The sequence below is a fragment of the Rana temporaria genome, chromosome 1 (genome assembly GCF_905171775.1).
Source record: "Rana temporaria chromosome 1, aRanTem1.1, whole genome shotgun sequence".
In the NCBI taxonomy this organism is placed as follows: domain Eukaryota; kingdom Metazoa; phylum Chordata; class Amphibia; order Anura; family Ranidae; genus Rana; species Rana temporaria.
Window position 1 is genome coordinate 410,365,307 of NC_053489.1, and position 16,988 is coordinate 410,382,294.

Consider the following 16,988-nt stretch of genomic DNA (forward strand, 5'->3'; position numbering starts at 1 on the left):
TGGCATAGGAAGAATGATGTCTGCATAAAGTGGGCCTTGAGAGGAAAGGAAGTCCTCTTCTCCTCCCGCTGCTCTGCCTCGAGTGCCCTGTCCATAATGCCACGCAGAGTCTGCTCCAGAAGAAACACAACAGGGATTTCTGTGCATGCATTGTCACGGCTCTCCATCCTTGTGGCCTCCTCAAATGCTGACAGTACAGCGCAGGCATTCTTTATCAGCAGCCATTGGAGTGGGGAAAAAAGCAGAGCCAGTCGTTGTGCCATACTCAAAGTGGTACTCGTTGACGGCCCTCTGCTGCATGTGCAGCTGCTGCAGAATTGCCAAAGTCGAGTTCCACCTGGTGGGCATGTCACAAATCAGGTGGTTTAAGGGCAGGTGGAATTCCCGCTGAATATCTGCCAACTGAGCACTGGCTGAGTATGACTGCCTGAAATGGCTCCAGACTCTTCTGGCCTGCTTCAGCAGATCTTCCAATCTCCAGCTAGCATGGTGTGAACCACCTCTGGGCCTGCCCCTGCAGAGCTGCCAGAATCTCTGCTCCAGTAAGGCTCCTGTGCCCTAGACAGACCTGCTAAAGCACTATATGGCACCTTTCAGCCTGACTCATTAAAAAGCCCCTTAAATGCTTAGGGGGTACTTGTAGTTCACAGGACAATTCAGCAGAGGAAGGCATGGAGGAAGGGGCGGCAAATCCTGCATAATCACCACTAGCTGTATGGAGACATGGCAGCACAACAAGCTGCAGCACTGAGCCCTGTCCTGCATCCTTCCAAATTGCAAGCAGAGTTACCCAGTGTGCTGTAAACAAAATATATCGTCCTTGACCATGCTCGCTAGACCACGTGTCAGCAGTATTGTGGACCTTGTGGCTGACAGCCTTGCCCAATGATGCCACAACATTGCCTCCCACGTGATGGTAGAGAGATGGAAAAGCCTTACGTGAAAAGAGATAGCGACTTGGGGCCAGATTCACGTAGAAATGGGCTACGCTGCGGCGGCGTAACGTATACCATTTACGTTACACCGCCGCAAGTTTACAGCGTAAGTGCCTGATTCACAAAACACTTACCTGTAAACTTGCGGCGGCGTAACGTAAATCCGCCCGGCGCAAGCCCGCCTAATTCAAATGGGGGGGGACCATTTAAATTAGGCACGTTTCCGCGCCGAACGTACTGCGCATGCTCCGTCCCTAAAAAAATTCCGACGTGCATTGCGCTAAATGACGTCGCAAGGACATAATTGTTTTCGAGGTTAACGTAAATGGCGTCCAGCGCCATTCACGGACGACTTACGCAAACGACGTGAAATTTAAAAATTCGACGCGGGAACGACGGCCATACTTAACATTGGTTAGATCACCTAGAGGGCATGCTTAGTTTTACGCGACGTATCTCTACGGAAACGACGTAAATTTAGAGCGACGGGCAAAGCGGACGGCCTAGAATTGCAGCCTAAGATCCGACGGTGTAAGTCACTTACACCTGTCGGATCTTAGGGCTATCTATGCGTAACCTGATTCTATGAATCAGGCACATAGATACGACAATCGTATCTCAGAGATACGATGGCGTATCAGGAGATACGCCGTCGTATCTCTTTTGTGAATCTGGCCCTGGGAACCTGCCACTGTGGTACAGCCCATTCTGCAAATTCACAGAAGGAGACAAAATCCACCAGACAGAAAGGCAGAAGTTGTAAAGTTAGTAGCTTTGACCAGCTTGAATTTAGACGCTGGGCATGTGGGTGACAGTGACTATATATTTGATAGATGGGATAGAGAAATTATCCTGCTGTAGTATACAGCTGGTGGTGTGCTACTGGCAAACGTGCTGCAAGGACCTGGGACACCCTGGGCTATACCACCATCCTTGTCAGTGTAGACTGCTGAGAGGTCATGAGGCATGGGGGTAGACCTGAAAGATGAGGAGTGAGGAGGAGCAGAATTGCAGCCCTTTTGTGTGGCTTTCTTGCAAACCGGCGTGTGGTATCCAAATGGCTAGTGTTTTTGCCACGCTTCATGTGCTTGAGGCAAAGCTTGCAAATTGCAACAGTGCGATCAGCTGCACACATGCTAAAAAAGGCCCAAACAGCTGAGCTGTGGGAAGTGGGCCAGGAGATAACAGCTTTAAAATCTGGTGGGATAGGGTGGCTGCTCTCTACTCTTCCAAGATGGCTGCCTCTTTATACTGTGTTAAACATGCAGTAACGCACTGATATATACTGCGTTAAACATACAATAACACACTCAAATATACTGCATTAAACATGCAGTAACACACTGATATATACTGCGTTAAACATGCAGAAACACATTGATATATTCTGCAATAAACATTCAGTAATACACGGATATATACTGTGTTAAACGTGCAGTAATGCACTGATATATACTGTGTTAGACATACAGTAAGGCATTGATATATACTGTGTTAAACATGCAGTAACACACGGATATATACTGCGTTAAATGTACAGTAATGCATTGATATATACTGGGTAAATGTACAGTAATGCACTGATATATACTGAATTAAACATACAGTAACGCATGAATATATACCGAGTTAAACGTGCAGTAACACACTGATATATACTGCATTAAACGTACAGTAACACACTGATATATACTGCGTTAAATGTACAGTAACGCACTGATATATACTTTGTTAAACGTGCAGTAACACACGGATATATACTGTGTTAAACGTGCAGTAATGCACTGATATATACTGTGGTAAACGTGCAGTAACGCACAAATATATACTGCACTAAACGCATAGTAAAGCACAGATATATACTGTGTTAAACATGCAGTAACGCACGGTTATATACTGAGTTAATTGTGCAGTAATGCACTGATATATACTGCGTTAAACGTACAGTAACACACTGATATTTACTGCTTTAAACATGCAGTAATGCACTGATATATACTGTGGTAAACGTGCAGTAACGCACAAATATATACTGTGTTAAACGAGCAGTAATGCACAGATATATACTGCGTTAAATGTACAGTAATGGACTGATATATATTGCGTTAAATGTGCAGTAACTCATGGATATATACTGCGTTAAACGTACAGTAAAGCACAGACATACACTGTGGTAAACATGCAGTAATGCACTGATATATAGTGCAGGAAACCTGCCCTGGCAAATTAAACTGACACTAAAGTAAAAATGAATGGTCACACTACACTTACACTGAACTATCACTAGATTTACACTAAACTGATATTCTAAACTGACAATAGAAGCACAATAGCACACTATAGCACACTAGTTCACTAGCAGCACTGAGCAGAGCCCTGTTCAATCTCTCTCCATGCCTGCAAATGGCTGCTATGGGAAGAATATTTTTTATAGTGTAGGGCGGGACTAAGAGAAATGAGCCATGATTGGATAGAGTCCTCATTACTTTCTCCAATCATGGCTCTGACAGTGCTCTGTGCCCTGAGTGCTTTCATTGTTTCAGCCAATCAAGGTTTCCAATGCACTGTGCAGCAACGCAGTGCACTGTGGTCATTTAGTAGGCCAAACAAACAGTCAAATGCCCCGATAATTAGAGTATTGGTCGAACAGGTGAACAGCCAATGTTCGGCCCGAACTTATGCTCGGGCCGAACCATTCACGCAACTCTATGGAGAAGCTTAAAAAATACAATATAACAAGCATACCTCAACATAACACTTACATCTATACAACAACAAAACATTTGGACTCCTTCTCTGAAATTCTTTGTGTGTACTAAAATCCAGGTTATTTAAAATGAGACAATTTATAGAATGAAATATACTTTATACTTTGTGTATACATGTATATAGTAACAGTATTTGTTTTAAAACTAAAACTAATCAGAGTAAAAAAAAACAGTTTTTTTGTTTTGTTAAAATCATCCAGGTCCAAAAGGGCATGGAGGTACAAGGGCTGAAGTGGTTAAATGACTTGTATATATTGGTAATTTTAGTCATTTACCTCATCTGCCAGCAGAAATTTTCCAAACTCCAAGTGATGTCTTTCCAAAATAGATGATCCGTGCAATCTTGCTAAGGGATGTTGAGATCTAAATTGGAAAAAGGGAAAAGTGAGCTTAGCTATTCAAGTTTGTGAGTGGACATGTGTGTAGACATGTGTGTAGACTAGACATGAAAAATGTTCAAAGAGTAACCCTTACATGATCTGATTGTGAAAGATGTCACATTTCTGTCAAATCCTCTGGCTGATCTGTGAAAAATGGGGCAAAGAAATGAGAAGTGGTGGCATCAAGGTACAAACAATGAGGCTGGGTTCACACTGATACAACAGGACTGTTGTACTATCCTACTTTGCCCTGCTACATCTGTCCTACATCGGTCCTACTTCCATCTGACTTGAATGAACAAGGTAAGATTTTTCTCCGACTTTGAGATCGTACGACTTGTCCTTTGACCAATCAAAACAATCCCAGATTGACATAAATAAATTTTACTGCTGCTGTAATCACCATGTCGGATGTCACAAGTTGGATGGTTAGGACAGGGATCCTACTTTGACCTGACTTCAATGACATTCAATGGGTTGAAGTAGGACCATAGTCGGACCAAAGTAGTACAGGGAGCATTTTCAAAGTCGGACCAACTTGTGTCGGACCAGTTAAGACGGCTCTCATAGGGAAACATTGATTTGCACTCGTCATGTCACATAAGCTCCCAATGTCCAAACGTTTGTCGTACAAGTGTTAACCCAGCCTGAATTCCTTGTTTCATTTTCCTTTTGTTTTTTTTTGTTTTTTTTTATGTTTTTTGCAGAGAAAGAGAGTAGTTAAGGATATATGCCTCATTTTTCTTTGCTCAGGTTCACACAGATCAGTTTTTATGAGTTATCTTTTTGAAAAGAGGGCTTACATTTTTCACTGCAATATTTTATAAACATAAGTTTAATAGCTGTTTATTTCTGTGCTTACATAACAGTGGAAATTAAAAGATTGAGATTTTTAGTCAAGGATTTGATTCCATAAAGATGTTAAATTATATGCAAAACACAACGTGTAGAACAGCACCACAAAATTAAACAGAACTTTTCTTTTACATACATTTTCCTTTTACCTTTGACTTGGATGATACCCGTTGTATATAAATTACATTTATTGTACTCTTCTAAGTTCTTAGCACATTGCAAGCATTGGGAGATCTAATACACCTCATTTTCAAAGGCCATAAACTTCTTAGAATTAGAGAAAGCCTTTTAAGTAAACCTACAGGCAAAACAATTTTTTTTCATTTTTGATAGAGCAGGGAAGGGTTATAACCTCTGTTGGGTTTTATTTTGCTATCTGTGTCCTTCAATTTTCCTTCACTTCCTGTCCCATAGCCAAACAGGAAGTGAGAAGAAATACCTGCAAATGAAGGGAATTCCCTGGGTGTCTAGTGTCCTCATTGATAGATTCCCCCTCTATTACATTTCTAGGGAGAACCCAAAATTTGGGATTTTCTTTTGCTTTCACTTTCAATGATATTGGTATATAGGACAAATAAAGAGGGTGAATCTTCCTTAAGAGGGGTACAGACAGAGAAAAAAATTACAAGCTTGCTAATCCCTCTCCACTCTGTCCAAATCGAAAAAAAAAAAAGTTTAGCATTTAGTTATACTTTAGCTGCTACTACCAATGCCACATTTATTTACAATTGTATTTGGGACTTCTGCAGATTAGGAATAAATGGCAGATTTAAGTGGTTCTTGGATTAATGTCACCATATCAGATTAATCACAAGGTGCCTAAAAATTATGCAGTCTTTAGTTGTAAAGTTCTAACAAAAATTTTCAGTATTTCTCTGATGAAATATTTTGGTCAGAGTTCAAATGTTCCATAAAAAAATAAGATTAGTCTGTGTTCCCAGTAGCTAGCGACCTTTCTGTGCTGATTCTTTCTTCTTTTTTTTTCTTAGTTATTGTGGACTTCTTTAAACAAAATGCTGTTTCCCCCCTCCTGTTAACTTCAGTTCCATACACACTCAATGTAAAAAGGAAACTAGCAAAAAAAAAAAAAAATCTGGGTGTGGCCACATATGGGTGCTCATTTAAAAAAATCATCCTAAAAAAGCAAAAGTAAGAAATTTGCATTTGTACTTTTACACCGCATTCTGGAGATCAGGATTAAGTTATTCAAAACTCAGCAAGGATTTTTTTTAATTATAAGCCAGTCCCCTATACCTTTACCTTAAATGAGGAATATCCCTGTTCAAACAAATGATTATACTAAAAAGTTGTTAAACCATTATAATTCTATGACTCTGTTCTCGCTCCGGGAGAGGTAACCAAATAGATATGCTTGGCTGATATATCGCCTCCTAAAGACCACGGGTGCTGGCGATGCTGTGTGTCCTTATTTTCCGTTTGCTGTGGATTGTAGGGTTTTCCATTTTTACCAATAAAGTAAATTGAGGATTTTTTTCCTGGAGTGCGGCTGTCCAAACATTCTTTTCATTTTGTGTTCTGGCTCCCCTATTAAAGGATGAGAACAACTCCAACTCCCCCCCCCCCCCCCCCCGCTAGAGAAAATTGCATCATTGTTTTTTTTTTTGCCTTCCTCTGGATCAAGTGTGAGTATATGATTGTGTATATAGGATTGTATATTTTTCCCCCCCTTCTATTGGTTGATTTGGATGGACTTGTGTCTTTTTTCAACCAGACTAACTATGTAACTAGGTAACTATGTAATTCTACTTCTCATATTTTTTTATTTACGCAAGCAGTGTTTTAAGACAGCTTTGTCAATCCTAGCAGAGTAATCACTGTTTGTAAAAAAATCAACAGTACATACAATTGTTTAACCACTTGACAACTGGGCACTTAAACCCCCTTAATAACCAGACCAATTTTCAACTTTCGGTGCTCTCACATTTTGAATGACAATTACTCAGTTATACAACATTGTACCCATATGAATTTTTTGTCCTTTTTTCACACAAATAGAGCTTTCTTTTGGTGGTATTTAATCACCGTTGGGTTTTTTATTTTTTGCACTATAAGAGAAAAAAGACTGAAAATTCAGTAAAAAGGTGAATCTTTCTTTGTTTCTGTTGTAAAATTTAGCAAACTAGTTTTTTTTCTTTATGAATTCTGGCCAAAATTTATACTGCTACATATCTTTGGCAAACATAAGTACAAATTGGTGCATATCATTTGATCTTTGTGAAAGTTATAGAGTCCACAAGCTATGGTGCCAATATCTGAAAAATTGATCACACCTGAAGTACTGACGGCCTATCTCATTTCTTGAGACCCTAACATGCCAGAAAAGTACAAATACCCCCCAAATGACCCCTTTTTGGAAAGAAGACATTCCAAGGTATTTAGAAAGAGGCATTGTGAGTTTTTTTAAGTTGTCTTTTTTTTACCACAATTCTTTGCAAAATCAAGATTTTTATTTTATTTTATTTTTTTTCACACAATTGTCATATTAGCAGGTTATTTCTGTCAGGTCACCTGTGGCCAGGTGACAAGTGCACCCCGTTGGGGTCAGGGATGCACCACAGGGTAGTGAACCCTATAGCCGACTGCTGCAATCAGAGAGGAAGCGTGAGCCCAAGATTCCCCAGGGCTTGGTGTTCACCAGACCATCTAGTGGTGAGGATGGCCTTCGCTGCAGCTGGATCCAGGTCGCGACCCCTTGGGTCCCCTAGGTCACGGTCCGCAGGGAGAGAGGGGAAGCAGCAACCAGGACAAGCAATAGTGATGGGTAAGCCGAGGTCAGGGCAATAGGCAGACAAGGGTAACCGAGGGACAGGCAAAAGGTCAGGGAAACCGGAAAGCAGGAGTAGTCAGCCAAAACGAGCCAAAATCGGTACACAGGAAGGTAAACTTAGCACACAGCAGACAGGAACTCAAGCTACAAACAAAGTTGAACAGCAAAGCAGACTAAAACTTGCAGACCAGTTAGCCTGGCTGTGCGTTTTTGGGACAGACAAAGGTAACCTGTTATGCAAACTGGAGTGAATGATCGGCTCAGGTTCACAGGTGGGCTTCTTATCCAGAGTGCCACATGGGCTAGAGAGTGCATCAACCTGACTATTGCAGGACACATCCTGGAAATCACTACATACAGTAGGAAGAGCAAAAGATACTGGGATGGTGGCAACAGGAAGTTTCTCTTTTGGGGCACCCTTGGGTAGGCAGGACGAGGAACAGGAGGAACCCCAAGCCAGGATCTGTCCAGTAGTCCAGTTAAAGTGTAGAGAATGGAGCCGTAACCAAGGGAGTCCCAGAACAATAGGGGTTGAGGCCTTAGGTAAGACAAGGAAGGATATCCACGCCTGGTGAAGTGTCCCTACCGACATCTTAACAGGGAGTGTCTGGAAGCGAATAGGACCCCCCGGGAGAACAGTGCTATCAATCGCCAAGACCACCAATGGCGTGGTGAGGGGCAAAAGGGTAAGTCTCATGGACGATGCGATTTCCCAGTCCATGAAATTGCCAGCGGCTCCGGGAATCCAGATATGCCAAGACCGAATGAGAAGAAGCACCAAGACGAAGGGACACAGCAAGAAGAAGATGAGAAGGTGAAGGTGATATTTCTGGGTCCAATACTCCACTTTCCAGATGTATTGGACCAGAACGTTTTTCTGGACAAAGAGAGCAAGTGTCACGAAAATGACCTTTGCCCCCACAGTAGAGACACAGGCCTAGAGTTCTGCGCCTAGCACGTTCCTCAGGGGATAGCATGGTCCGACCCAGCTGCATGGGTTCCTCAGCTGGCAGGAGATGCTCCACAGGTCGAAGAGAGGGGAGCTCAGGCTGACTAAGGACCAAGGAATGCTGGCGTTGTTTTTCTAGGGTCCTTTCCTGAAAGCGAATATTGATCTGGTTACACAAGGAGATCACTCCGTCCAGATCAGTGGGGATGGTTCTTCCTGCTAATTCATCCTTCACTCTATCAGAAAGGCCATGCAAAAAGGTTTTAACTAAGGCCTCATTGTTCCAGCTCAATTCAGCTGAGAGGAAATGAAACTGAAGAGCATATTGTCCCACTGAACGGGATTCTTGGCGGAGACGTAAAAGGGCGCTGGCCGCTGAAGAGACACGAGCCGGTTCTTAGAAGATATTCCAAAAAACTTTCAAGAAAACAGACAGGCTAAAAACCACTGGATCATTCGATTCCCACAGAGGGGCTGCCCAGGCTAAAGCTTCACTGGAGAGGAGGGAAATGATATAGGCTATCTTAGCCCGATCAGACATAAAGTGTTGGGGCAGGAGCTCAAAATGAATAGTGCATTGGCTAAGGAATCCCCTGCAGGACTTAGAGTCCCCAGAGAAACGGGACAGAGCTGGCAGTTGTAGTGAATGCGACTCTGCGACTGGTGCGATAGGCGCAGCCGCTGGTTGTACTTGGGGTTGCTGATCCGGGCTTCTGACGTGAAAGCCCCTAGTTTCACTGTCTGGATGGATTTTCAAGGAATGATGCGAACCATGGTAGATCCGAAACTGCGACTCCGCCTACATCTGTGAGACGCGCGAGAAGGCTATTGTGGTCTACTGTGTTGAAAGCTGCACTTAGGTCCAGCAGCACCAGGAGCCCTGATTCTCGTTTGTCCGCTGCTTCGAGAGCGTCATCCCATATTTTTAGAAGTGCCCTTTCAGTCCAGTGTCCTGGGCGGAATCCTGATTGTAGTAGGTCCAGGAGTTTGTGGGAGTCCAGATGGAGTTGTAGCTGTTGTACTACTGCTTTCTCCATGATCTTGGAGATGGTGCTCAGGCTTGGTCTTTGGGGTCGAGGTTGGGTTTCTTTAGAAGGGGTTTGATTATGCCTTGCTTGAGTGAAGTTGGAACGATGCCTTCTTTAAATGATTGGTTTATGAGATGTGTTATGGTGGGTGCCACAATATCGACACATTCTTTCAAGAGTTTTGTGATGGGAGATCACCAGGCACCACATCCCCTAATATCAGTGTTGCCAACTGTCAGTATTTTTACTGGCAGCCAGTAAAAAACAGGCAATTTTCTCCTGCCAGTAAATGTCAGTAAAAGTAAAAGGTTGCCATAAAAAAATATGGCTGTGACGCCCGGCTTGGTCCGGAGCGGCTGATACCATTCGATTGCCTGCTACAGTGTGATCGGGTGACTCTGAAGGAGGCGGTGCCTGAGTGGAGGCGGTGCCTGACTGTCAGTGCTGTTTAGACTGGAGTGGACTGGGGGGACCTTTTGGCTTGCAGAGAGACTGTCACTGTGACTCAGGAGGGGACATGTTGTGTCAGTGAGGTCATATCATCATATGTGCTGCTGCACACTGCTGTCAGTGTCACTGTGAGAGTCAGTTGTATGGGTGTGTGCCACCCATTCTCATTTCTTGCCCTTTTGAGGCTTGTCCCTGAGCTACTTACTTACTACATTGAAAAATATAAAATAATACATGTATTTTTTACCTTTATTATCTACCTTAAAGGGGAGGTTCACCCTAAAAACGACTTTCCCTTATTACACTGCCCCCCCACATTACAATACGATTATGCCTATTAGTTTTTTTTTTATGCTGTACATACCTTCGTACAGCTATTCACCCGTGGCTTCCGGGTTGCGAGTCCTGCGGGAGTGGGCGTTCCTAACATGGTGGTGATTGACGTTTTGACAAAAAACAAGCTCCCCCCGTCGCGTAAGCCGCGTCACGATTGGCGAAAGGAGCCGAACGGCGAGTCGGCGCTATACTGCGCCTGCGCATCGCCGTTCGGCTCCTTTCGCCAATCGTGACGCGGCTTACGCGACGGGGGGAGCTTGTTTTTTGTCAAAACGTCAATCACCACCATGTTAGGAACGCCCACTCCCGCGGGACTCGCAACCCGGAAGCCACGGGGGAATAGTTGTACGAAGGTATGTACAGCATCAAAAAAATAATAATAGGCATAATCGTATTGTAATGTGGGGGGCCAGTGTAATAAGGGAAAGTCGTTTTTAGGGTGAACCTCCCCTTTAAATCATATTGCTAATTGTATATCATATTTGTTTGTAGCCTAAATACTCGAATTTGCACTTAAAACTGTAATTTTATTTTGGAAATGCCAGTAAAAACTGGGCTGTGCCAGTAAATTTTGGGTGTTGTGTCAGTAAATTCCAATCTGGTAGGTTGGCAACACTGCCTAATATACAGATAAAGGTAAAAAATACATTTTAAACATATGGGACTTTTAATATGCCATGAAACACTGTGTGTATTAAAAAAAACTTCTTAGAACAGAGGTGTCACCAGGAGTTTAAATACATTATCACCAACTTGGCATTGGCATGAAAATATCTTAATTCTAGGTCAAAACTTTCTAATACATCTTTATTTCAGTACATTTATGTGCTGTTACCTGTGTCATTAACATATATACAGTACATGTTGCCGAGAATGTGTTTCTAGCACGACAGCATCGCGCTGATTCTCGGCGACATGGTGCCGACATCTCGCACTCGCTGGAATAGACATAGCATATTCCAGCGAGCGCGTCATAGAAGCGACGGGGATCCGACTTGGATTCCCGCCAATTCTAGCTGCGGCATTTGGTATGCATTCCTGAGAGGGAGAATTCCACGCCAATTTTTAAATAAAAAAACCGACATGGGTTCCCCCCCCAGGAGCATACCAGGCCCTTAGGTCTGGTATGGGTTGTAAGGAGACCCCCCCTACAATCCATACCAGACCCGTATCCAAAGCACGCTACCCGGCGGGCCAGGAAAGGAGTGGGGATGAGCGAGCGCCCCCCCCCCATTCCTGAGCCGTACCAGGCCGCATGCCCTCAACATGGGGGGGTTGGGTGCTCTGGGGCAGGGGGGCGCACTTCGGGCCCCCCCCACCCCAGAGCACCCTGTCCCCATGTTGATAAGGACAGGGCCTCTTCTCGACAACCCTGGCCGTTGGTTGTCAGGGTCTGCGGGCGGGGGGCTTATCGGAATCTGGGAGCCCCCTCAAATAAGGGGGCCCCCAGATACCGGCCCCCCACCCTAAGTGAATGGATATGGGGTACATCGTACCCCTACCCATTCACCTGGAGGCAAAGTGTAAAAGTAAATAAACACACGACACAGGGTTTTTAAAATAATTTATTAGTCTGCTCCGGGGGCCCCCCTGTCTTCTTTAGCTCTTTCACCAGGGGGGGCTTCTTCTTCACCGCCGTCTGGTTCTCTTCCGCTCTCCGGGGGGTCTTCTCCGCTCTCCGGGGGTCTTCTCCGCTCTCGGGGGGTCTTCTTCTATCTTCGCCGCTCTCCGCTGTTGACTCGGTGCACCCCGGTTCTTCTCCCGCCGTCCGGTGCCTTCTCCTTCAGGGCTGGCCGCTGCTATCTTCGTGTGTTAGCTAAATTAATAGCGGCGGCCAGCCCGCTGTTCTGTGACGTCTTCTTCTCTTCTCTTCTTCTGCCTTCTTCCGATGTTGACCCGACGCCTCTTCTAGCTGCAATGATAGGTGCGCGGTTTGCATCCGACTTATATAGGCCTCTGGCCTCGGTTCTGGTATGGATTGTAGGGGGACCCCCTATGTCGGTTTTTCGGCGTAGGGGGGGTCTCCTTACAACCCATACCAGACATAAGGGCCTGATATTCTCCTGGGGGGGGAAGCTCGGCGCTGGCTCCCGCGATGGGGCTCATAGGTGGTCGCCGAGAAAGGGAGCGAGATTGACACAATATCGCGGTCACCTACTGTATGTACTAAGATATAGATGTATTAGATGGCACCTAAAAGGTACCATATGTTTGTGTTTTTTTTCTCTAAACCCTAATGAATAATGTGAAACAGTGTTCACATTGACCGCCCAATAATATGCTGGGAGATTTAAAGGAAACACATTCCCATTGGATCATCAGAATGATGGACAGCCTAACTAGTAAACAGGAATGCACAAAAGGCTAAAAATAAGTGGGCAAGCTTCAGCAATATCCAAAGCTTTGCTGTCTAAATGACTTGAGATTCAGCTATGGCAGGAGTGGTTGGGAGTCTGATGCAGGTGTGTGCACCTCTAGGGGCCTGCACTTCATACCTGCAGCAGTTTGCTCACTGTTAATGTTAAACTTACAGATTTTGCAAGTATGTGATGGTTCATTAGTAAAAATTATTGATCCATTAATGATTAAGTGAAGAGGATTGCATTTAAGTTACCGGAATGTATTGAGTTTAAAAGAAAACCACAAACTATTCTATATAGTTACATTTTTTACATTAGAAAATAAAACTGCATACTTCATCTGGTAAAGATTGTTTGTTCCTCTGTGGTCTATATCATGACAAAATCCAGCAGTCACCATAGCCATGGCTTCTAGATCTGTGTAATAACGTTTCAGTTTCCCAGTCTGTAAATAAGGGCAGGTTCATTATCACACATACTGTATGTATATACTGTACCGGTAGATCATTTATTTTCTGTAAATTATGTTTATCTTTTAAATACCCATTTGGTAGTAAATAAAAAGATATATATACAGTAAAACCTTGGTTTGCAAGCATAATTTGTTCCAGAAACATGCTTGTAATCCAAAGCACTTGTATATCAAAACATTTTTTTTACCTGGTATAAAAGAGAAGAGAGACACCTTTAAGTGTATCAATAAGTTGCTAAATGTTGTACCTTCATTAAATGTAACCATATTGCTACACGTAGAGGCTCCTCTCTTTTTTTTATACTCAGTTGTGACATGACGCTACTCTTATATCAAGACATCGCTTGTATACCAAGGCAAAATGTATTAAAACATTTTTCTTGTCTTGCAAAACGCTCTCAAACCAAGTTACTCTCAAACCAAGGTTTTACTGTATATAAAAAAGAAAGAAGGAAAGAAAGAAAGATAGAAGGAAAGAAAAATACTTAGATAGATAGATACATAGATAGATAGATAGATAGATAGATAGATAGATAGATAGATAGATAGATAGATAGATAGATAGATAGATAGATGTATCATTCACATTACCAAGAACATTAAGAATGCCAGATATAATCAATACAGTAAATAAATGTAGCGCAAAGACCGGATCGGTCTGGCACACAACATTTCCCAATCACTTGAGTCAGAGAACAGGCTGTACATGTCTCTTTTTTGTGGTTTTAATTTTTGTGTAGATAGGGTGAGGGTGAGCCAAGATACTCCAGTAACAGTGAACTTTACAATGAGGACTCTAATTCTGCACTAAGATTTCAGGGTGAAAGCACCCCCTTAGAAGTTGTAAAACTCTCCACATTTCTGAATGTGCAAAGTAGTAGCTAGTGATTTCCCAGGTGAGCTAAGGAAAGTCTTTAAATCCAGAAGGCTGGTGCTCACTGTCTCCTGATCTACAGGCAGCACGTGCAGAGCCAATTCCCTTCAGTTCTCCAGCAGCCTGTGTCCTGGATCTCTGGGTGGCTTCCCAAAAAAGCTCCAGGAGGATAGAACAGAGGTCCCCCAGCCAAACTGTGCCTGGGACACAGGGCCGGACTGGGAACCAGCCCTGGAAATAATTTCATACCAGCCCCATAGCATTGTTATACCAGCCCAACATAACCATCATAACGTCATTATTTTCTTGTACATAAAAGGGAAAACCATCAGGGCCGGCGCAACCACCAGGCGGACCAAGCGGCCGCTTGGGGCGGGCAGGTCCGCAGCCTGGGATGGGGCGGAAAGATTACTTTTTTTTTTTTTTATTGTCCGGAGCAGAGGTGTATGTTGTGTGGGACTCGCAAGCGGCGGGCGCGCTGCACACAGCCGCAGAGTCCGGTCCGCGGCGGCGGACGAGGGACAAGACTTTACCATTCATAGTGGTGGTGGGCACGGCTCAGGCTGCCTGCATCCAATAGCAGGCTCCACCGCTGCGGCGCCGTCCTCCTAGCCTTTCCCCTAAAGAAGGCGACGGCAGCCCCAGAGCATGGCGGGAGTTGTAGTTCTCCAACAGAGCACAGGCACACAGACTTCACTTGGCCCTCTGGTGCCTGTGCTCTGCAGTGACTACAACTCCCAGATTGCACTGCAGGGCACTCAGAGAGAGGGAGAACGTCACATGTTGCTTCTTCTGCTGCAAGTAGGGAACCAAGTCACCGAGGCGAGGAGCAGGTAAGTACATTTACTACACACACGCTGTGGGGGGACAGTGCTGTGTGTGTGGGGCAGTGCTGTGTGTGTGTGTGTGTGGGGCAGTGCTGTGTGTGGGGGGGGGATTAGCGCTGTGGGGGGACAGTGCTGTGTGTGGGGGGCAGTGCTGTGTGTGTGTGTGGGGGGGGGGGATGTGTGATGGGGAAATACTGTGTGGGGGGTATGTGATGGGGGGATATGTGAAAGGGGGGCAATACTGTGTGGGGGGATATGTGAAGGGGGGGCAATACTGTGGGGGGATATGTGAAGGGGGGGCAATACTGTGGGGGGATATGTGAAGGGGGGCAATACTGTGTGGGGGGATATGTGAAGGGGGGCATTACTGTGTGGGGGGATATGTGAAGGGGGGGCAATACTGTGTGGGGGGATATGTGAAAGGGGGCAATACTGTGTGGGGGGATATGTGAAGGGGGGGCAATACTGTGTGGGGGGATATGTGAAGGGGGGCATTACTGTGTGCAGGGCCGGTGCAAGGATTTCTGCCTACACAAGCGAAGCTCCATTTTGGCGCCCCCCCCCCCCCAACGGCCACCCACCTCCCTTGCAAAAATGTTTCTTTCAATAATTACCCCCCTTCACATATCCCCCCACACAGTATTGCCCCCCCTTCACATATCCCCCCACACAGTATTGCCCCTTTCACATATCCCCCCACACAGTATTGCCCCCCCTTCACATATCCCCCCACACAGTAATGCCCCCCTTCACATATCCCCCCACACAGTAATGCCCCCCTTCACATATCCCCCCACACAGTATTGCCCCCCCTACACATATCCCCCCACACAGTATTGCCCCCTTTCACATATCCCCCCACACAGTATTGCCCCCCCTTCACATATCCCCCCACACAGTAATGCCCCCCTTCACATATCCCCCCACACAGTATTGCCCCCCTTCACATATCCCCCCACAGTATTGCCCCCCCTTCACATATCCCCCCACAGTATTGCCCCCCCTTCACATATCCCCCCACACAGTATTGCCCCCCTTTCACATATCCCCCCATCACATACCCCCCACACAGTATTTCCCCATCACACACCCCCCCCCCCCACACACACACAGCACTGCCCCCCACACACAGCACTGTCCCCCCACAGCGCTAATCCCCCCCCCCACACACAGCACTGCCCCCCACACACACACACACAGCACTGCCCCACACACACAGCACTGTCCCCCCACAGCGTGTGTGTAGTAAATGTACTTACCTGCTCCTCGCCTCGGTGACTTGGTTCCCTACTTGCAGCAGAAGAAGCAACATGTGACGTTCTCCCTCTCTCTGAGTGCCCTGCAGTGCAATCTGGGAGTTGTAGTCACTGCAGAGCACAGGCACCAGAGGGCCAAGTGAAGTCTGTGTGCCTGTGCTCTGTTGGAGAACTACAACTCCCGCCATGCTCTGGGGCTGCCGTCGCCTTCTTTAGGGGAAAGGCTAGGAGGACGGCGCCGCAGCGGTGGAGCCTGCTATTGGATGCAGGCAGCCTGAGCCGTGCCCACCACCACTATGAATGGTAAAGTCTTGTCCCTCGTCCGCCGCCGCGGACCGGACTCTGCGGCTGTGTGCAGCGCGCCCGCCGCTTGCGAGTCCCACACAACATACACCTCTGCTCCGGACAATAAAAAAAAAAAAAAGTAATCTTTCCGCCCCATCCCAGGCTGCGGACCTGCCCGCCCCAAGCGGCCGCTTGGTCCGCCTGGTGGTTGCGCCGGCCCTGACTGTGTGGGGGGATATGTGAAGGGGGGCATTACTGTGTGGGGGGATATGTGAAGGGGGGGCAATACTGTGTGGGGGGATATGTGAAAGGGGGCAATACTGTGTGGGGGGATATGTGAAGGGGGGGCAATACTGTGTGGGGGGATATGTGAAGGGGGGTAATTATTGAAAGAAACATTTTTGCAAGGGAGGTGGGTGGCCGTT

At 45.6% G+C, this 16,988-nt stretch overlaps 1 protein-coding gene across 1 annotated transcript in view; it reads right to left on the reverse strand.

Annotated features, from left to right (window-relative positions):
- Positions 1-16,988, reverse strand: part of LOC120913940 (rod cGMP-specific 3',5'-cyclic phosphodiesterase subunit beta-like) — an 87,440-nt gene that overhangs the window by 30,615 nt on the left and 39,837 nt on the right. The window contains exons 14-15 of the mRNA XM_040324301.1: positions 13,185-13,294; positions 3,979-4,066 (exon numbers count right to left, since the gene is read on the reverse strand). Of these exons, the coding sequence (XP_040180235.1) occupies positions 3,979-4,066; positions 13,185-13,294 (198 nt within the window). The remainder of the gene's footprint in view (positions 1-3,978; positions 4,067-13,184; positions 13,295-16,988) is intronic.